General features: G+C 40.4%; 1 protein-coding gene across 1 annotated transcript in view; it reads right to left on the bottom strand.

The window, feature by feature from the left end:
- The window catches only part of HTR2C (5-hydroxytryptamine (serotonin) receptor 2C, G protein-coupled), a 41,684-nt gene extending 35,263 nt beyond the window's left edge, over positions 1-6,421 (bottom strand). The window contains exon 1 of the mRNA XM_009084246.1: positions 5,959-6,421. Coding sequence (XP_009082494.1) covers positions 5,959-6,343 — 385 coding nt within the window. The 5' untranslated portion in view covers positions 6,344-6,421. The remainder of the gene's footprint in view (positions 1-5,958) is intronic.
- Positions 6,422-22,400: the final 15,979 nt, after the last annotated feature.

The following is a 22,400-nucleotide window of genomic DNA, read 5'->3' on the forward strand; positions in this document are numbered from 1 at the left end:
ATTGAAAAAAATGAAAGACACAGAAAGGAAGATGAAACACTCATGCTGATTTCATATAAAGTATTTATCTCAATGGAGAATATTGCACTAAAGTCACACACTGCCTATTGAGAAAGTCCTGGGGCTGGGGATGCTTCTTTGATGGACAAGTGAAATTGTTCCAGCACCAGTTAGACCAAAAAAAAACCCCAAAACAAAACAAAACAAAGCAAAAAAAAAAGTCCAAATGACTTTATCCAGCTCATACTGGTGCCATTCTGCAAATATCAAATTTTATTTCTCATATCTCATAACAGAAGAATACAAAAACCTTGAGGAGATTTTTCAGACGAAACAGCCATAAAAATACAAATCAAAACAATGAGGAAGAATAATAAATGAGTAGAATAAGTTAAATTCCTGTGACAATTTTTAAAAGCATTTCTGCCTTAATAAGACTATCAAGAAGATGACTCTGAAGTACCATGGAACACTCTGGTCTTTCTTTCAAAGTGCTTTGCAGTGCTTAGATGATGATACTTGCCTCACTAGTCTGGCTTCCAGTCTTTATTGTGCTAAGTCCAACATTAAAAATTAAATAAAGTAAACCAGATAAAAAGCCAAATATAAAGTATGGATAATCTCAGAGAAAATCAGAAATGAATGCAAGAAGAAATTTATGTGTATGGAGCAAATCCAGCTTTCAATATAATGATTAAAAGCTCTGACTTAAAGGTTTTTGGAAGAGGGTGATGCAAATACAAGTGACTAGATTTAATCACTGCTGAGAAAGGCTGTGTAGCATTACTCCCTCCTCTTGACAGGTATCATTACCCTCTTCAGTCCTGAGCTCTTGTGCCAGTTTCAGCTCCTCAGCCTTCAACTCTCACTTGCCCAGAAGCCATCAGTTTTCCACCAATGCAAGCCAAAGCTACATAGGATCCCAGTGCTATTTCCAGACACGACCAAGTCATCAGAGGAAGCAATATTTTCAGGGGTTCTGGAAAATGCTGAAAATTGACATTTAGCAGCTTCAATATATTTTGCAACCAGGGCCCCATATTCAATGAGATGCAGAGAGTATCCAAGAGGCTATTTAGTATTCCCCTCCTCTCCTCTCACTCTAAGCACAATTTAAACCTTGGGTAGCAGAGGAGAAGCTGTTCCATGGATTCAGGGCACACCATACAGAGCTTTCTTTCCCAACAGAGATATGCCACAACTTAATCCCATTTGTCACATTAGGTAAACAGGCAGTTGTTCATGTGGAAAAAATTCAGTAGCAGGACACTCAGTATCTGAACTAAAGTTTTCATGTATCTAATAATCTGGAAAGAGGGTGAATAATGATATAGCAGGCTTTTAGATTTCACAGAACTATTGTTCGCTGAGGTCACAAGAAAGCTGTGGGGACTTCAAAAGAAAATAAATGCTGCTGGGTGAGCACATAGTGTAGCAGCCTTTGGATTTTACTGATGGCAAAAGACAAACTAATACATGCTGCACACATCCTAGGTACAAGGTGTCACTGGAGAAAAAAAAATCCCATCTCTGAGTTTTCGACACAGAGTGCAAGCAGTGTAGGAGTTTCCATTCACTCACACCTTAGCAGAAGAATAAAATATAGTGGTTACTCACTACAAACAGAAACATCATGCGTTTAAAGCTAACATACATAAATGATAATTTTTGAAAGTAATGCAACTGCCATCTGGGACTTGGTGTAGTCAAGATGCATCTAGGCCCATGACTAACCATGACCTCTAAAATGCCTGACCATTTCTAGATACCTGAATGTCATATCAAAGTGCTAAACTGCACCGTTTCCCTGCTCCGCAGGGAAATCAGCATCTTAGTCTGGCCAAGCGCTCAGCACATCTCTGTCACCACATGATAATGATGGTAATTATCAATAATAACAATAATGTGGATGTAAAGCTGCTCCAGCAGCTGGGGCTGATGAATGCTGCATACAATACCATCCTCCCTGGAACCTGCATTGGGCCACAGAATTACAGTCTTGTCCGAAACTCAAAGAGAAGAGAAAAGCCTGCACTTGGAGTCACAGATGGGTCTGATGGCCACTTGCTGGCCACACTCTGGCAACTTGTTGGCAGCTGTGAACCTTTTGCATTAGAACCAATAAAGTTTAATATCTTCTGGTATGTCCACTCAGATCAGCTGATGAGATTCTTTTGCATTCCTTCCCCAGTCCTAGCAGATAAAGAGCAGCCCTCTCTTTCTTGCCCATAAACACTCAACATAAACCCACCATTGCTTGTCCCTGAAGTGCTCAGAGGTGAGCAGACAATCTCCATCTGTTGTCAGAAGCTCCATTATGTGTGAGATACCTGGTGCCCTATCACACCAGTATTTTTAATTAATCAGAAGTTTCTCCATTGAGATTAAACACTGTGCTAATCTCATTTACTCTATCCAATACATGCTTATTAATTAGCATACTAATTTGCTTAATTCTTTAGGAACTCTATGGCAGGAAAAATAATCTAAGTTGTCAAATGCAACTCATCGATTAGTGTAAGACACTTAAGAAAGGCTAATTAATAAATATATCAGAGCTCTGATTAATTGGTGAAAAATCCAGCATGTTGCATCCTGCCATCCTTTCCTTTATCATAAGATTCTTGAATTAACTTACAACTTGATTTTTGCTTCTTTTAATTAAGAAAAACATTGAAAACCAGAAGTATTTGTGGAGGGTGTCTATTCAATTTTCTGGTTATGCTTGAAGTGGAATGTACTTCATCTACCTTATTAGCTGAAAACTAAGGAAATGAGCTTACTCTGTCAACTAGAATTTATCACTTGGGCTGAGAGCTGATGTGGAAACTTAAAAGTAACTTAATCACTCTTCTATTTATTATATGTATTTTTTAATGTTCCTTTCTGATTACAGAAATTCAAAGTGACTTCTACAAATCTGGGAGAGATGTGCTGCATACATTTCTCAGTACAGCATATGGCAGCTTTTGAAACAGCCCAGCATCAAATTATGTAGAGTATATTGAATGCACAGGGTGAAATATACAGAGCAAAAATGAACATTCACAGTTATGTCTCCAAGCAGTAACACTCTCCCTGCTCAGTCCATGGCCATGCACCCCAGTTACTCTCACAGGAATTCTGCTAATGTGTGAATATTTGCCCCCTTAATCACTGACACTGGTTTGTGTGCTACCACATCAAACAGAATATTAAACCTACCATTTGTATATATTTGGATTTCCTGATCTCTAGCCCTTAGAAAACAAGATGAAGTCTTCCTGGCCACGGTGGCCTCCCAGAGTGCTTGCAGCCTGCTATGAGAAGAACCACTTTTTCCAAAACCTACAGCTCAATGAAAAGCAAGCTGAGAAATCCTGTGTTACACAAGAGGCTGGATTTTGTCCTCCAAACCAGTGTGTGCAAAGATGCAGAGTTGATACTTGGTGACACCAGATCAAACAGAACAGGAATAAGTGACAGCTCTCTGAGGGTTGTCAGTTGCAATTACAGCATGTTGCAACTCTGCCAAAAGCCTTTCCAGCTGCTGTCTTATGTCGCCAAAGGAACTGGTCTACCAAGCTGAGCATAATATACAAGCTACCTGCCTGCCATCCCTGCCAAAGCTAGGAACAGGCAGAGGACTCCAAAAAGGTGGATGTTTCCAGCACGTGTGAAGCTCAGGAAGACATGGATGTATTTAGTCCAAGTTGTATGCAGTGATGAGTGACAGATTTAACCTGCCTTTTTTCCTATGCTCTTGCATGAACCATCAAATGCTGAGGTTGTTGATGAGTCCTGTTAGTCTTATATCCTAAATGATTTTTCTAGATGCCCATGTAAAGGTGGATTTAAAGAGGAGCAATACCCTTGACACAGTCTCAGTATTTTTCCCTTGATCCTCTCTCAAACACACCCAGTCAGTCCTTACCTTTTAGCTCGTGGGTGTCAAACCAAGTGTTTCTTTTGAGGATCAATTAGCAAATAATCACTTGGGGAGAGGACAGACTTTCTCCTTCTGGCAGCCTTCTCCCCTTGCTACTGGAGTGGCACAGCCCTGGCTGCTGACTTCCACAATTCATAGCTTAAATAGTATTTAAAAAGTGATTTTACAGGGATCCTACACAAATCAGTCCACAAGTTCCAATGAGGGTGTTTTCTCCAAATGGATCTATTTCCCATCCCTTCACAAAGCCTGAAGGCACCATGCCTGCTTCAGTCCAGCCCAAGGGATCAGTGCCAGTACTCAGCACTGCTCCAGCAGCCTCCTCAGTTCTCAAAGTATTTCCACAAATTTTCCATGTCTGTCCTGAAATTACAACTTTTGCCAAAAAACCTAGTTAGTACTGTTTGTCTGTGGAGAAGTGTTTGGGCTATCAACAGCTAATACTGGTGCTCTGGTAGAAAAGAGGGATAATTACAATTCCTCTTCAAATCCATGATATTTCCTTGCTTCTGAATACGCAGTGTGCTTTACACCTTTAAACGACCTTAAGTAATCATTTTCTAGGGAAGAACAGAAAATCCATTTCTATTAGTTTCCAAAGACCTTGAAAGCATGTATGTAGGAAGATCACTTCCATAAATTCACCTTTTTAGAGTCACTGGGTAACACAGAATTTATGCAAGTGCAGGTCAGTCACATAATTCAGTATTTATATGCTCCCTTTCAAGCTCCAGGGAACTGGAGTAAAATGCTAAAAATAAAATACATGTGTTGTAATACACACAAGATTTAGAGATGGAACTACTCTGACAGTTCAAAATAAAAGGCATTGTGCATAAGATCTCTATGGGTAGGTCTGTACCTAAATCACATATTGATTTAACTCACTGTAGACAAGTTATATAAGCTTTGGAATGATATATGCTTGATCAATGTGTTTTAGAAATTAATCTCTGCCAGACTTAATCATTTAGGCAAGTGAAGAAGTCAGATAAATATGCTTACATTTTACTTTATGGGACAGTAAACCAATTTCTAATCAAATTTTTACGTAAACAGCATTATTTGTTTCCAAGAAATATCAGTATTAAAATACTTTTCAAAGAAAATCTGAAAACAGACTTCTGAAGTGGGTAAATGTTATCTGTTAAATACACACACATTATATTGATACACGAGTATACAAACATGAGGATCAGAGATACAGGGGAGAATGAAATACCCCTTAGTAATATCCAGGGATGGAAAGTGTTAGCACCATACTGAAAAAAATTGGATTTGGAATCTCAGCCAGATGAAAGTTAGATGTGTTTGATATTTTACTTCTTTGAAGTGCTAACAATGATTCTACAATTGAGTGCAAATGTAATGCCCCATTTCATTGCAAACACACTGACCCTAATACAGTAGGGGAGAAATAAATGCTTACACCGACACACACAGGCCTCTGTTTTAAAACAGAGAGCATTTCCTCAGGTTAGAGATAGGGTAACTGAGGCACAGAAAGGCAAAATGGCCCCCTGAGAGGCACAGGGCAAGCTGAGGTACAGATGCCAAGAGTGAAGGCTTTTATTTGAATGCCAAATCTACTTCTGCAAACCTCCTTTCTTAACTACATTATTGCTCAAATCCCACTGATTATAGCAGTGGGAGCTCAAGGACTGATTCTGACCTGGCTTAGAGCTGGGTCAGTAGTGAACATACTCCTCAGCTCTTGTGTCCTAGCTTAATTTTGGGGCAGTCCAACCAAAAGGAAAAAACCTGACTCACTGTGACAGATTCTCTGTGTGGCCTCAGCAATAGAAACCCTCCAATGTGACACCATTAATGGGTCATTCCTGACAGCATGAAAACAAACTCTGCTCCCAGCAGACCATCACCCCTACCCAGCAGAGAATGAACCTCAGCAAAGACCCATGGCCATACTCCCCAAGCTACCAGCACAGGTCAAATCAGGCACAACAGAGAGCTGCAGCCTCAGGGCACTCCCTGCAAAAGCAAATAGTCAAACAAGGAAGGAAGTCACTTACCGTACAGAACTGTAATGAGTGACACGGGCATGACCAGGATACCCACCAGCATGTCTGCCACTGCCAAGGACATCAGGAAGAAGTTTGTGGCATTCTGCAACTTCTTCTCCAAGGACACAGCCATAATTACCAATATGTTCCCCCCAATGGTCAGCAGGATAACAACCAAGATGAGGAGGGCTGGCCAATTCTTCTCCCTTACAGACATCCGAGAGACTTCGCCCTTCTCAGAGGCGTTGAGAGGATCAGATGTAGGCAAACTCTGATTCAGAGTCAAATTGCTGCTTAAGGACCAAGCCATCAGACCACCATGCAAACTAAAATCCAGTGTTACAGACACTGTCGTTAAGCTGAGTAATATTCCAGTGCTACTTAAAGTGCTCATTGTCTGGGGCTGGTTTTTCTGTCTCTTAACCGTGCCTCAGAGATGATCCCTTTTCCACATTGCAGGTCCAAGGCAGATGCCGAACATCACAAAACCTGAGCCAGAAAATAATTTGATCTTCCATTGTGAAACAAACCTTACAGATGTTAGCGTGGAGCCCTTCTACTTTCCTTGGGTGTGGTAGATGATGACCATTGACCAGCAACCTTCAGGAAAAGGAGACTTTGCAATCTCCAGCTGGTTTCCAAGTTCACCATTCTGAAAAGTAAAAAGAAAGGATATTCTTCACTGAAATCACAGTATACACAACACCTTCCTTATCCCCAGTGCAACTGACATTCTTATTCTTTCCCTTCCTGCTGGCTAGGATGTTCTCCAGACTGCAAATAATTTATCTGAAGGGTACAGACTATGTCTACAATTATGGGGGAGAGAGGGAGAATCACATCAGTGTGCTCTGGCTGGTTAAAACCTGATTATCACTAATTAAATGTTTTGTGAAACCTGCAAAAGCAAGTCTGAAGAGCAAAATATGTTTCAATTGATAGCCACTTCACAGATACTCTGCTGCTGTGTAAAATAGTAATTGCATGAAATTCCAACCAATCCAGATAGTGCAGCCAAGCACAGAGTAATCCATCACCTTAAATGGAAGGGTTTGGATAAACTTTGCATATTTTAAGATAAAATGAGGGTGTTGCAAAACCCTGAGATGTTAATGATTAGGACTCCTATAACAATAAATCCTATAGTTTGGTTTCTATTGGTAAATGAATGGTGGATACGACACATTTTATATTAGTCAACATTATATGATGCTTCACTGTCAATCTCTTGAAACAAAAATCTAACAAAGAGTTAAGGGAAAAGAAAGCACAAACTTTCATAAAAGCTGAGCACTTATTTCTCCTCTTTTTCATCTGTGTTTGTGCCACTGTGTTTCCTGCTGGTCACCAGCACATAGCTGGGCCAGTAAGCCTAATCTCACCAGTCTGCTATCCGGGACTACTGCCCAGCACACACAATACCAGCACCCTGATCACCCACACAGTCAGGAGGATAGATTTCCTCAGAGTATCTCACATGATTTATGTTTCTTCACAAAGCAGCTGACAGTGAGGGCAAGTTGGATTACAACCCCTGACTGCCCTTGTAACACAGGCCAGAGAGCATCACGTTGCTGCCTCTGAAGTCCATTAGACTCAAGCAATGAGCTAATTTGGTAAATTAAATGTGCACATATTCCCAAACCTGGCTGAATCACGCCCTCAGTAACTCAATCATTTTGACTGCCAGTCCTGTACAACTGATGAGAAACAGCAGCTTTGATTTGCATTCCCATTGTATCAGACTCAAGATCCTAACAGCCATGTGCAGCATAGGGCTAAAAGGACAGAAGGCAGAAGAAGAGCAGTTAGAACAGCAGTATGGAGGTTGACCAGTAGGTAGAATAAAATTAATAGCATGCAACTAATTTTGAGCACGTCCTGACCTTTTTGTGTGGTCCACAAGGGAAGACCTCTTCCACCACCATTAAATAATTAACTAAATAAAAACTAGTTTTTCGCCCTTGAGTACACTGTGGCACATATGTGACACAGCAATGTGCTACCCAGGCATCAAAAGCTAAATGTAATTCATGGGATTACATTAGATTTTATGTAAAACAAAAACTGCTCAGAATCCTATAATAAAATGTTTAACATTCATGAAGGTTTTGGAAACTTGCTAATGGGCTTTGTGCACAAAACCATTTCTTAAATGAGCAGTGTGCACAATGAATCCAGATTTGCTTCTGCATTATAGTCAGTTACTCCCAGAGGGTCTCTAAACCTCGTATTCAGGAAGAAGTTTAGCACTATGGGCACAGAAAATAATTTTGCAGCTGTACATGCAGATGAGTTAGCAAGTAGTCACTGAACCTTGGATTTTTTCCAACTTAGCTGGTCTCATTAAAAAAAAAAAAGAAGCCTCTAGAAAGTTTCTAAATATTTCAGAGTACTTTTTTTCCAAAACACAGCTTTTACTTTAAGGCCATGATGACTATTTTTGCAAGTCACCATTCCATGGTGAAGGAAACACTAGGCAACTTGATGGCACTTGAGCTTTGCTGTGCAGGACATCTCCATTAAAGCCAATGGAAATTTCTGGGTCTCCAAAATCTCCCTCTTTGGCTCTATGACTCTTGAGCTCCTTTGATCATGCCACAATAATACTTTGGCAGGACAAGGAGAAAGTTCATGCCCAAACATGAGAACATAGTCAGACAGCAGGATGCCCAATCTTGGTCTTCTTCCCAGGTCTGAGCTCCTGGAGGTTTTAGAGAAGGTGGTGACACCGCTGCTCTTACCATGGATGTGGATGAGCTTGATGTTCCTGGCACATCCGAGCTGGGGTTGCCAAAGGAGCATGGCCAGGGCATGCCTTAACTCTAGATCGTAGAAACAAACAAGCAAACCAACCAACCCTAAATGAAACCACACCACGAAGAACCAACTGCAAGGTAAGGTTTCTGCATCAAAAGTGTCTAATTTTATAGCTGCTCAGGACTGAATTCTGAAACGGACAGAAGAGTCATTCTCTCTTGCATTTTACCTATTCATTTTGAATAAACACATATGAGAATTTGACTACAGCAATGCTCAAGGTTGGGCTCCATCTTCAGAATTAACTGTCCTATTGCTTTGCTAATACTTTTGTTATTATTTCACACAGATCCTGGATTGAAATCATCAGTTTTCTTTCTCACTGCATCCCTCAGTCTCCACAAAGTAAAACTTTATGACTAATTCCTTCAGCTACAGTCTTCTAAGCACATCACTGTACCAGAAAAATAATTCACATTTTATTCATGAATTCTGCATTTATTTAAGAACTGTCTCCATAATTTTAAATTAAAACGTGTGCCTACCACAATTTTTTTCCCAATAGCTAACTTCAAAGCACACATACTGAATTTTGTGGTCAATCATCAATTCCAGTTCAATCTACTACTGACAGTCCTTAAAATTATAATTCAAACATTCAGAAAAGCAAAGTTATTTTCTATGCCACTCTTGCTTTTTGATAGAGCAAAGTAATGAGTTCTTTGAGCACATTCTTTTCCTTCACTCTTTAAGTCCAGTGTAGAATAAACTGAAGGTAGAAAACATTTTTGCCTATCAAGAAACACATGAATTATTTACAGCAAGAGTTTGGCATGCTGAAGTTTTCAGATATTCCAGAAGGTTAAGTTGAAGGGAAACATAAGCTATGATGGTTCATAAGTCTGTACTGGTGGGGCACTGGGGGGCTCATATGCCTTTGGGAGTGTTTACCACCATTACACTTGCTAAAAGGAAAAAACCCAAAGCTTTCTGGGAATAAATACAATTATTTTTTTCTTTTGAATTAAATGCATTCATCTTTAGTTGCTGTACCCTTCAAAGCTCAGAGCAATTTTTCCTGGAGAAAATCAGCTGCCTGCTGAGAACTCAAGACGTTCCCCGGCCCCCAGCCAGGATCCTGCCTCTCCTGGACAGACTGCAGAGCTCCTGTGCTCTTGTAAATCATTTAATAAATCTCTGGGACTCACCCCCTGAATGTTAACAATGTGCATCTGAAATTGGGTAAGAAATCAAGGTTTGTCAGTTTAGCCCAAAAAAAGAACCCGAGTCTCAGTCAGATAAAACATTAATTCCTGCTAAGTCTTGCTGTACAAAACTACTTAATGATCAAAAGCAGTAACTTTCAGCAGTTCCCTCCTTGCAAGAAAAACAAAGAAACATCCAATGGCATCAAAGGTACAAAAGCCATATGCAAGAGAGATTTTTTCCTCCCAAACTATCAGCAGCATCCAGTTCTCCAAGTGGCATTTGCATCTCATCAATAAACAGATCAAAGTCAAAAGTTGTTAAAGATCAAACATTTTTAAATCAAAAGTTTTTCCTTCAGCCTTGGCTTTGATGGCAGACCTCCATCAGGGGAAAATAAATCTGAAGTCAACAAAACTGAACTGCAAGTACAGCAGTTTTTGACAGGAAAACAGTTGCAGATAGTTCACAACTGTCTGAGCCAGATAGCCAGCCGACATACATTTTTATAGGTCCATGGAACCCTTTTCAAATTGGCAAATTATTTTGAATTCTATGATAGAATACAGAGTTTGGGCTCAAGAAGGCAGATTTAAGGCTTAATTCTTCACACTAAACTCTGCATTTCTTGCTATTTGCATGGTTACAATTTCTTTTATTTTTTTCAAATTCATTTTTATTGTTCTTTGGAACAGAAGGTTGCTTCACAATCCATCTTTTTCATGGCAACCCTGAAAGGGCCCCTCTTGTTTTAGTGATTGAATAAAATCATATTTTTATATTTGCAGAATCCTGTATTTTAGGTACTTGCAATTCATCTTTCTCCTTTTTGTAGCAACACTAAGAAACATCCCTATTTCTGTGCAGTTCTATATTTTAATGCAGCAAGTCCAATGGAGATGACCAAGGTGACTTGGGCTGAATTACATTAAATAATGAGTTTGATTCAGCACCAGGTTTGGTTCAGCCCAGTGAAAAAGCATTGAACAGGGATGTATTTGCTGCCTACAGCTCCCTGCTGGTGCTTGCAGAGGAGACAGGGAGACTCCTCCAAAAGCTGCACAGCAAAACAAAAGCATTTGTAACAGCGATAAATCTAAGGAAATCATGTATAAAATAGGAAAAAAAAAAGGAAATCACAGTGCAGGTGGTCTGACAAGCGAAGTGAGTCACAGAGAGATTGGAGGATCTCCATCCTTGCCGATGCTCCAAACACAGACACACCTGATCTAACTTTGATGTTAGTCCTGCCTTGAGCACAGGGTTTGACTAGGGGCCTTCAAGAGGTCCCTTCTAGCTTAAATTATCCTCTAATTGGATCAGAAATGTGCTTCTGAGCAAAGCTGTTCAGTCTAGGGGTGTTTTGGAGCTTCTGTCCCTGGATATACACGCTATGCTTGTCCCTATTACTCAAACTCAGGGTAATACCAGCACATCATAGGCCCTTTTGTTTCCCCAGGGCCAAAAATAAAACTGCATGCCCAAGTGGGAAAATACAACTGTGAGGACCCCAGTCTGCACGATGTGGGAATCGGGGCCTTACAGCGGCTCCGACACATGCCCATATCACGCTGGAGAGATGCACACTCTGGTGCCAAGTCATCACCTCTGGACACCTGTTGAGGTCATGTGTCTGAGGAATCTACAATTTAAGTATATTCTGAAAAGTGGCAATTTGGAAAGCCCCAACTCATTTTATTCATTTGGTAGCAGCAGGAAATGTACCTGGTTTTGAAAGCAGCAGAACACAGAGGCACATTTTCAGTCATTGCAGTGGGAAAAGGAAAATCAAACCTTAATGATCATTCTGCAGATACCCACTTAAAAATTAACTGAAGCTGCAGTCCAGAGAAGTGCTTATGCCTAATTTTAAGTACTTAAATGCTTTACCAAGCTACTTGAACTGGGGGACATATTATTAGCACTTTGGGAACTTTCTTTCCAAGGAAGTATTTGATTCTTCCTCTTCAGTTTTGCAAGAAATTCTGGAAGTTTTCCCAACAGGTATTAGAGATAAATCAGTATGAAAAACACTTAATAAAACCTTAGGGAAACCTCCTCAAACACAACTTTTCATCACTGTTTTTTAATTCCAACACAGAAAATAACTATTTAATTACTTGCAAACTAAAAAAGAAGATTATTTCATTTTTTCCCAGCAAGAAGAAAATGGATTTTCTCAGACACAAGCTCAAGTAATGATATTTTGTAGGGTCATAATAATGAATCACTACCATTCTGTCCAAAACCGAATAGCATCAATTTCCCTCTCTGTATCTTCTCTCATACTGAGTCAGAAAGGCATTAATTTCTTTTCCAGACATTTCAAGGCAATACAAGCACACAGAGAGATCTTAATCTACCTTCTGGCAGTAAGACTAGCATCCTTTTTATTTTCCCTTGGTGGAAGAGCACCTGGGAACCTCACAAGAAGATGTAGACACTTTGTCACTCCCTGCAATGATAAAACTCCTCTCTTGGCTCAGACATGCAGAAATACTACAATAGAATAGATTTGAATCTCATCACACACTGTCCTAACTTCTTGAATTACACCTACTTGTTCATATTTTCTATGGGGAGGTATAATTTCAAACTGCCTTTTCTTTAAACAAGCATGTCCCTGTTGGCTGAAATTCACCTCTGTATTAAGACCAGCTGAGCATCCCTCAGCCTCCTTGGCATGTATATTTTGGGATCCTTATTAGTGTGTTTGTGGTGTTAGTTGTTTCCATTATCTGAAGGGCCAACAAGAAAGCTAGAGAGGGACTATTTGCAACTGCAGTGATAGGACAAGGAGTAATGGGCATAAATTGAAAGAGGGGAAATTTAGATTAGATATTAAGAAGAAGTTTTTTTCCTGGGAGGGTGGTGAGACACTGGCACAGGTTGCCCAGGGAGGTTGTGGCTGCTCCAACCCTGTCAGTGTCCAAAGCCAGGTTGGATAAAGCCTTGAGCAGGTGTCCCTGCTCAGGGCAGGGAGTTGGGACTAGATGATCTCAAAGTTCCATTCCAACTCTTAACACACTATGATACTATGAGTTTCAAGGCAAATAAAGAGAAGAGAAGAAAAAGAGAGGGGGAACACACCTCTGCACGCTCATGATTAGTCAACCGTTTCATCCTCCCCTGAAGGGACACCTTAAGGTGAGCTTTGCATCTCCAACTGTGTTGGAGTAGACCCAGGATTATTCATTTATTTTTATCTATATATGACTAATAGATCTCTGTTAGCATACTTTCTGTCACAACACATATTAGCTCTCTGTAGTTAGTGCATTTGTCACAGCAATCCTGACCCTGCTTTCCTGCTGCTTCATTAAACTGCACTATTCATGAATCTGGATCGTACAAAGTCCTTATTGAATGTGACCAGACCTACAGTTCTGGATTGGTAACTGCACTGTTTGTGCAGCTGTGTTCATGGAAGTTCTTATTGAACTTGACCAGCCTTATAGTGATGAATTGGCTATAACCAGAAATTAAGCTCAGCCTCTAATTTCCAAGGACCAGCTGGAACACAAGGAGCATTTATCTTCTGCCAAACTCCTATACCCTTAACGAAACAGCATTGTGGGTATTTGCTCCCTGGCACATGGAGGTTTGAGAGTCTGCAGAGTCTTCCAAGGCAGCTCTTGTGGCTATAAGGACTCCCCTTCTGCTACCACAGGAGTGACATTCCTTCAGTCCCTTTTTAATTCAGCTGTACAATGTGGTGAACATCAAATATAACATCAGTGGAAAAATCTTATCTGGTAGGTTTTTTACCCTTAGCTTTTCAGGGTTGTTGTAGTAAATTACTATTAAGCTTTTTCCTAGTCGCTGGAATAGCAGTTTTTCTCTTCACTCAAATGTTTGATGACATCTCTTTGTTTACATCATTAAGGTCTGGAAGTAAGCACTTGCAATGTTTGCACCCAAAATAAAACATAATAAATCAAACCAACAAAAACTCTTGCCTGGCTTTCTGTAGCTAACTTTTTGCAAGTTTTAATGCTAGGCCTATTTAAAAAACAGAATTTGCACAATTTTCAGCAGCTTTTGCAGCACAGTGCTCTATCCCATGCATGGTTGAATATCTTCATAATTGTTAATTACCATATGTGTGGCATTTGTTAGCAGTATATGTGCAACCATAGGAAATCACACCTAAATACATACAGGCATCTAGATGAAAAATAATCATGAGATGATTAATTTTCAAGTCATGGTTTTGGGGAAATGTCACATCCAATAAAGATGAGCCTGACATTCTTTGGTTATTGTGCATACTTTGCAATAGTAAATAGACAGCAGCAGTCAATCTGGAAAGGAAGAACATGAGTATTCCCCAGCCCAGACCACGAGTCACAGCATGAACATACACACACCATTACACAAAACACGTGCCCATGTTCAGGGGAACAGTGATGACTCATCTATTACTTAATAAGGCAAATTTCTTAATCAGGCAAGAAATCATTTGATGTTGCACTTCTAGCTTTCTTTTCCCTCCAGCTCTCTGAGTCCTCTGAAATCATGCCACTGGATCACTCATTTTCTAATGAAGGAACTGGGACTCAGTAATGTGGCAACACCCTGCACCACAGGTCACGTGTGATCCAGGGAGAATCTCCCCTTTGCTTTGATGTGGACCCTCAGCTCAGGCAGATGGTCCCATTGTGCCCATGCATGGCCTGGTACATCACCAGGGTGTGCCTGCTTACTATGGGCTTCACACAGCTGAAGGACCTTCTTCCTTAAATCACTTCTCCCAGTAAGCACCTCAACTTGCAGAACTCTCTAATTGCAAGCTGAGAGAGATATTTATTTTAAATTGCAAGAAATTTAATAGTTTAATTATTTAAATTATATAAGTTTAATAGAGGTCTTTTCCCTACTGTGGTGGTGCACTTTATTAATAGAGGTTACTGAGTGACCCTCCTGTTGTCACTGCTGATTGAGTGTCTTTAAAAAAAATAAATCACAGTATCAGATAAGGCAGAGAAAAGCTAAGCAAAGGTCAAAGCATAGTAAAAATTGTTCCTAATGGACTGAAAAAAGGCTTAGGGCTTTTACTATAGTACTTTTATTATTTATGTGTTTTCACATACTGGTAGAGTGTCAGAGAAATGATTATTGAAACATTCATGAGTTAATTGATTTATCTGTATCTCACACATAGCAACAGATGATAAAACAATTACATAGAAAATGTAGCTATTCATAGGAATGGGGTTTTTTATTCTAGTTTTCCCCTCCTTGGAAAACTGATCCATACAGACCCGAAAGGGGATGACTGAGAGTATAAATGTAGAAAGCCAAAACTTCTATGATCTAAATATATCACAGCTGGATATTTTAGTAAATAAGTAGTAAGGGAAACCCTAATGACAAAAGCAGTGAGAAAAGAAAACTCCTAACAACAGGTACTAAAAAAAAAAAAGAAGGACAAAGAACATCAGAATGAAACAGTTAAAAAAAAGTGGTCTGCATGATGCCTGTATTTTAAGATAGAAATTACCTACACAATTACAAACCTCTTAGTCTGACCTTAATCAGGCAAAATTTCAGAACAAATTTAAAAGGAAAAATAAAGACACAAAGATGCATGGAAAGTGCTATAAAAGGTGACATGTGTTTCCCAGATGTTCAGTGTAACAGTCTCAATTTGGCGATTTGGAATTTGGTTTGTGTGTTCTGTAACACCCCATTCTTTAGGGGAAAAAAAAAGGGAAAAAAATAAAGCAGTGCTTCTAACTTACACACACTTCATTAAACCATTTGATATGGTGTCACCAGGGAAGTTATTAGGCAAACTGCAGAGAACAAGATGAACAGAGCAATTGTGTAACTGCCATGGTATTGGCTGCAAAGGAGATGAAAATGGATTACACTGAAAAAACAAACCCTGGGCTGGAAGGAAGGTGTTTGTTGAAGTTGGTAAGGTTTGCTCTTGATAGGCATTTCATTGGGTTGTTTTTTGGGTTTTTTTTTTTGAGGAATTAAATGTAATGATGATTCAAACCCAGGATGTAACACCCACATCAGGAAAGTTTAGAACATCACACAGGAGAAGCTGAATGACTGAGGATTGAACTAATCACATAACTAATAATGAAATACAGTAATACAAACTATAAATAGCTATCAGAATTTGGCTGTAAACTATGAGTTTATCAGTTGGAAATAAAGACAATTACTTCCGCATCTGAGCCACACGTAAGTACAAGTGGGACATGAAAGAGACAAATATAATCTAAGCTATACATATACCAAGCAAAGGATTTTGTGTAAAGATCAAAAAGAATCAACACTACTGGCACAAGAATTTTGGGTCCTATTGCTTGTATTTTCATTCACTAATTTTCTACTTTCAAGAAAGATGTTTCAAACAGGAACAAGCCTGTGCATTCACAACCAGGAGCATCCTGTGAGAGTCAGCTGCAGGAAGCAGGCCATGGATATGTTACCCCTAAGATATGTTAGTGCACTGAGAAGGCAAGTGACCCAACACTGGAGATTGCTGTACCATATGGACATGGTCATGCAGACCAGCACCAGCACAGACCCAGTCATCTCAGAGGCTGAGCAAAGTGACTGTGGTCAGGCTGCACTCATCCATAGGGACAACAGAACAAAAGAGTCATCTGAGAGGAAAAGCATAAAAGGCTTGGCTTGTTTAACTGTACAAGGGGAAAAATAGGAGGTGGACTCCAACAAAGTGGAACTGACCACCACCACCATACCTGTATTCCCACCGCATTCCTTTCTGCACACTCCACTGAGGCAGGGTCATAATCATGACTCTTGCTTTAAAGAAAAGGTACTACTTGCATAAGAAGGTTTGCAATATTTGGGCAGAGCATCTCATAGCATATTTCTGAATTCCAAGTGAAAAGGAGTGACAAGTGACATTCCTCAGTGATCAGTACTAGGACCAGTGCCATTTAACATCTTTGTTGGTGGCATAGACAGTGGGATCGAGTGCTCCTTTAGCAAGTTTGACAATGACACCAACCATGTGGTGTGGTCAAAATGCGGGGGGGAGGGGATGGGCCATCCAGAGGGACTTGGACAGGCTTGAGAAGTGGGTGTAAGGTCCTGCACCTGGGTTGGGGTAATCCTAAGCACAAATACACGCTGGGTGGAGAATGGAATGAGACCAGCCCTGAGGAGAAGTACTTGGTAGTGTTGGTGGATGAGAAACTCAACCTGACTCAGAAAAGCACACTCAGAGCCCAGAGAACCAACTGTATCCTGGGCTGCATCATAAGCAGTGTGACCAGCAGGTCAAGGGCGGCGATTAGTCTGCACTCATGAGATCCCACTTGGAGTATTCATCCAGTTCTGCGGTCCTCAATGTAAGATGTGGACCTGTTGAGGTGGGTCCAGAGGAGGTCATGAAGATGATCAGAGAGCTGGAATGCCTCTCCTATGAAGACAGGCAGTGTTAGGCTTGTTCAGCCTGGAGAAGAGAAGGCTCCAGGGAGACCTTAGAGACTCTTCCAGTACTTAAAGGGGCTTCATGAGAACTGGAGAGGGACTTCTGACAAGGGCATGGAGTGATAGAGCAAGGAGGAATGGCTTTAAACTGAAAGAGGACAGGTTTAGATTCGATGTCAGGAAGAAATTCTTTACTGTGAGGGTAGTGAGGCACTGGCACATGTTGCCCAGAGAAGCTGTGGCTGCCCCATCCCTGGAAGTGTTCAAGGCTAGATTGGATGGGGCTTGGAGCAATCTGGACCAGTGGAAGGTGTCCTTGCCCATGGCAGGGGGCTTGGAACTAGATGATCTTTAAGGTCCCTTTCAACCCAAACCATTCTGAGATTTGATGATTCTCTAAGTATTCCTCTGCCTCCCTTGGCACGTTCCATGTTAACAAGAATGTACATTTTCTTCTTCAGCTACATTGATCATCCAGCTGGTCTTTAGCATCTAAATAATTACATGATTCTCTGCATACCAACTTGCTCTCACTCCCTCTTTCTCACTCCTGCACCATTAGACCCTTTTCCTTGGCTTCATCCATCAGTTTTCACCCTGCTCCTTCTGGACCTACAGCACCACAGGACAGTAACATGGGTTGTTCCCCAGGGAGATCACCCTAAGCTCTGCTGATCTTACCCTCCCATCAACATGCATCCAGACTAACTCCAAGAAGCCTGACCCACAGGTTTAGCCCCAGAGGGCACCAGCACTCATTCCTTGGTTCAGCTTTTCTCCCAAAATCCAGGCTACCAAGTGTTACCCATTTTCTCTTCCTTGTCTCTCTGATAAGATACGTTCTTGCACATAAAAGCCTCAGAGACATGCTTTTCCTTTTCAGCATTGAATAGGGACAGTTTCATACTTTTTATTTGTTCCAACAACATGACTTTTTGATTAAATCTTATCTAGATTTTAAAAGAAAGAAAACTTATTAGCTTGACTTTTTAAAAACTATTATGCTTCATTTCTTTAATGCTAATTTCTTTTCCTTCCTAGGCCTTATAGCTGAGGTAAAGAAAAAAATAAAAGGGTCCAGAAATCAAAACATTTGATCAAGTTTGGGTTTAGTAATAAAGGAAAAGATAGTAAGACTGTTAAAAATCTTGAATTGCCTGTCTTTTTCCTCCAAACATTGTTCTGGGGAAAACACACTCCTGTATGAACTAAATTCACTACTGGTTTTCTTCATACAATGATATGAATTCGAGCTTTTTCTCCTGAAGTTTTATCCAACTTCAGTCAGTGCCCTATTTCATACTCATAATTCACTCTTAATTTCCCTTGAACTGATGTGGCAACTCTATCATGGACTGCAGGGTTCCCCCTCCATTCCTTTTCACCATTTTGAAAAATTGAATAATTAACATCAAGTATTTTTTGTATGCTCCACTGCTCTAAAAGCAAACAAATACTCTCTCCCTCTTCCATGCTGACTGTTTCATGCCATAAGAGGTCACTTTAAGCTGGATGCCTTATACTAGATAAAATCTGCATTGTTGTGCTGCTCCCAGGCTAAGCCACGGTCAGATTCTAAGCTCTTACATTATAGTAAATCACATGTATCTTCAATTAATTAAGAAGGCCCAATTGCCTCTCTGGTCAGACAGACCTCTGTATAGTCACTCTTGATTTGTACTAGAAAACAGGCAAATTGTGTTGAAACGTTTTCAATGAGATTAGAAGCAGGCTCTTCATTTAGAGAAATAATTTAATTTTCCAAGTCTTTGACAATTTTAATAGACATCATCTATGAATAAGTCAGGGTGTGTAATATGCCTGAAGCAAGAAGAAAAAGGCTCATTAACTCAGAGAGAATAGACAGATGGGCAACACTGGGGTAGAGCTCTGACAGCTCCCAAATTATGTAAGCAGTGGAGTGAGCACGTGTGCAGGAGTCATTTCCATGGGAGCAAATTGCATTGACACAAGCTGTCATCTATGACATCAATATATGAGTCAGGGAAAATGAAGTGAAGGAGACAAAACATAATGGAAAATACTTCAGTTTCCAGCATGACATGAAAGGCAAAGGGGTCTATAAAAGCTGACGCAATTTGGATTTAACTGCTTCTCTTGATGAGTATACATGTGAAATAAGGATTTTGTACAATTTGGGTTCTATCACATCTAACATGTTGAACTGCAGCATGGGAAGCATTCCTGAAGTGCTGCAAAGAGCGAAGTTTGACTGCATTTAACAAAATGGTTGGGACCAGAGCAAAGAAAATGAAAACAGAAGAGAATTTGTAGACAAAACCAGAAACATAAAGATGCAAAAAATATGAAGGCTAAAGGCTAACAAAGAAATGTAAAGGCAACCTCTGATCATAGTGACAGTCTATGAAGAAAAACTTGCATTTAGAAGTGAAGGAAAACAGGTATTTAGAAGTGACATCATTCAAACAGGGTCCAAAGCAGCCAATTCCTTTTTTAAAGGAGTATTCTTCCTACATGGGTATAAGTTGAAAGAGGGGAAATTTAGATTAGATATTGGGAGGAAGCTCTTCCCTGTGAGGGTGGTGAGACACTGGCACAGGTTGCCCAGGGAGGCTGTGAATGCCCCAACCCTGGCAGTGTTCAAAACCTTGAGCAACCAGATGTGGTGGGAGGTGTCCCTGCCCAGGGCAGGGTGTTGGGACTAGATGATCTCTAAGGTCCATTCCAACCCCTTAACATACTATGATACATTTATCTAAAATTTAGGTGAATTTGTCAGGTGCATCAGCAGTGTTTTCAAGCCAGGCTGTGGATGACTGTTGTGTTGTGGTCCAAGATCCGAAGATTCCTGTCTCTGCATAAGCAATAAGTGGCAGGCTCTCCTTCCACAGGTCACACCACCATGAGTATTTCAGAGAAAGGCTGTCAAATACATTTTTACTCAACTTGAGGAAGGAAAAATAATGAAACTATCAAAGCAATTTATATATGAATCAGGTAGTGTCTGCATTTTAATGGCTGAAACAAAGACAACTGAACTCTAATGGAGTTGATTTTCTCTTGAAAGCGATTACAAAATTGCTTTCACTTTGTCAGCAAGGTAATATCTCTGTGAACAGCTCAGAGTTAAGGAAGTAACAAAAAGCCAATTGTCAAGTGGAAAAAAACAGTGTGCGCGCACACACACAGAGGTAAAGTGTGTTTGAAAGAGAAACACTTCTGTTCCTCTGGTAACTACGAGCCCTTCATAGGAGGGAAATACTCCATCAGAAACGAGAGCAGGTTCATCACTCCTGGTTTCTGATCTCTAACAACTTCTCTATCACCACAACCCAAAGTAATCTGCATGCTGGCACCATTCATTCTAAGTGAATGAGAGTTTTGCCACTGAGCCCAGTGAGTCCAGAAAAAGTATGTTTAGAAGAAAGGAGTAAGATGGTAAAGTGCATCTTGCATTTTAATTTTCTAAACCCACCGCCAATACAAAGAAAGTATCATGGGAATATTAAAAGATAAGCAGTATCAGGCCAGGTAACAATATTTTAAGCACCTTTACACCAGGCAATATAATCATTACAAATCCACTTTGAGAAGTAGTAGCATTCTAAAAATGAAACAATTATGTTACTTCCATTAATTAGCAGGCAATAATAGACTTCCATGTGTAGGTGAACTAACAAATATAATCATGTAATTTAAAAATTACACTGGCATTGTTTTTCTCTCACGCATTTGACCCTCAAGGAAGATTTGCATATAAAGGGCAAAGAAATAGCAAACACATTTTTCAGTTCCCAGTTTCATTAAGCTAAAGCAGCCCAAATAGCAATGAGAAACACTAACTACTCAGTGAGGATGAAATCGACTTCATTCACATGGGTCAACAGGAGCACATCCCAGCCTGTTGATGCTGCTGTGAGTCACAGGGCCTTTGCTGATGGGAATCAGTCTGTGGGGCTGAAATTGTACTCTTCAGTCAAGGGGAAATGGCACAGCCCCTGCTGGCATCACTGCTTGCTGTCTTCTTAATGATTTGGGTGAAAGAGCCACAGGACCAATCATCTGACTGATCTGTGAGGTGTAGGGTTTTGAACTCATGACTATAGCTCACAGGCCCTTTAGTGAACTGCCTCAGGAACTCCCCAAAGTACAAACGAGTTTGCCCCTGTTGATATGTGCCCCTTACACAGGGCTGAGGAAGGCAGGATGCAGAAGCCCATAACACAGGGCTACATCTGAACCTTACTGAGGGGAAATTCCTGTGTAGAAACCACAAGCCTAGCTTCCAGTTACCATGTTAAAAGTTCCCCGAGATTGCCCTGGGTTTTATGGTCTGCTCCAAAACATAACAGACTTCTCAATGTTGTTAAAAATAATACCTTACTCAAACACTTTGCAAGTTTGAGCTGTCAGAAAACCAAAAGTTCAGTAGAGATACTGATGCAAAATAGGATGATGTTCTGTGATGGAAAGCCCCTTTGGGCAAGAGCATCATCAGTAAGTGGTAGATAGCAAAAACTGTGCTGGTGGTGATGTGCACAAGACTTTGCAAGAACTTCAAAGAGAGCAAGAAGATCTGGCAAAACAGACACATGAACGTTGTTCCAGACCAAGGCTACTGAAACCCACACCTGGGAACACTCATCAGAAATACTGCACCGGAAAGGAGGACTGGATGAAGGCAGTCACATTCACCAAAGTGGTGAGCACCAAATAAGCTGTTAGAAACCTCAGGGATGGATCAGGCAACCAGCAGTCATTAAACAAAATGGGTAGAAATATCAGTTTACAGCTCCTGAGCAAAACTGAGGATTTTGAACCAAGCTGCAGTCTCGGTTTTTATGCATGGCTGTAAGAGCTGTTGGGATGGAAAATGTTAGCAAACAAATGACTCTGAGACACTGGAGAAAGCCACCTATGCACAGCTGAAGCAACTCAAGAAACCCTGCAGTAGTTTGTATCAATCGAAAATAAACATAGAACACAAAGAGGATCCTCTTTGAGCCTGTGGCATGTGCAAAGTAAGGCACATTACCTAAAAGCTCTTTCATTGCCAGCCAATTTGTGGGATTTCACAT

This window comes from Acanthisitta chloris, unplaced genomic scaffold, assembly GCF_000695815.1.
Source record: "Acanthisitta chloris isolate BGI_N310 unplaced genomic scaffold, ASM69581v1 scaffold821, whole genome shotgun sequence".
NCBI classification, from domain to species: Eukaryota; Metazoa; Chordata; class Aves; order Passeriformes; family Acanthisittidae; genus Acanthisitta; species Acanthisitta chloris.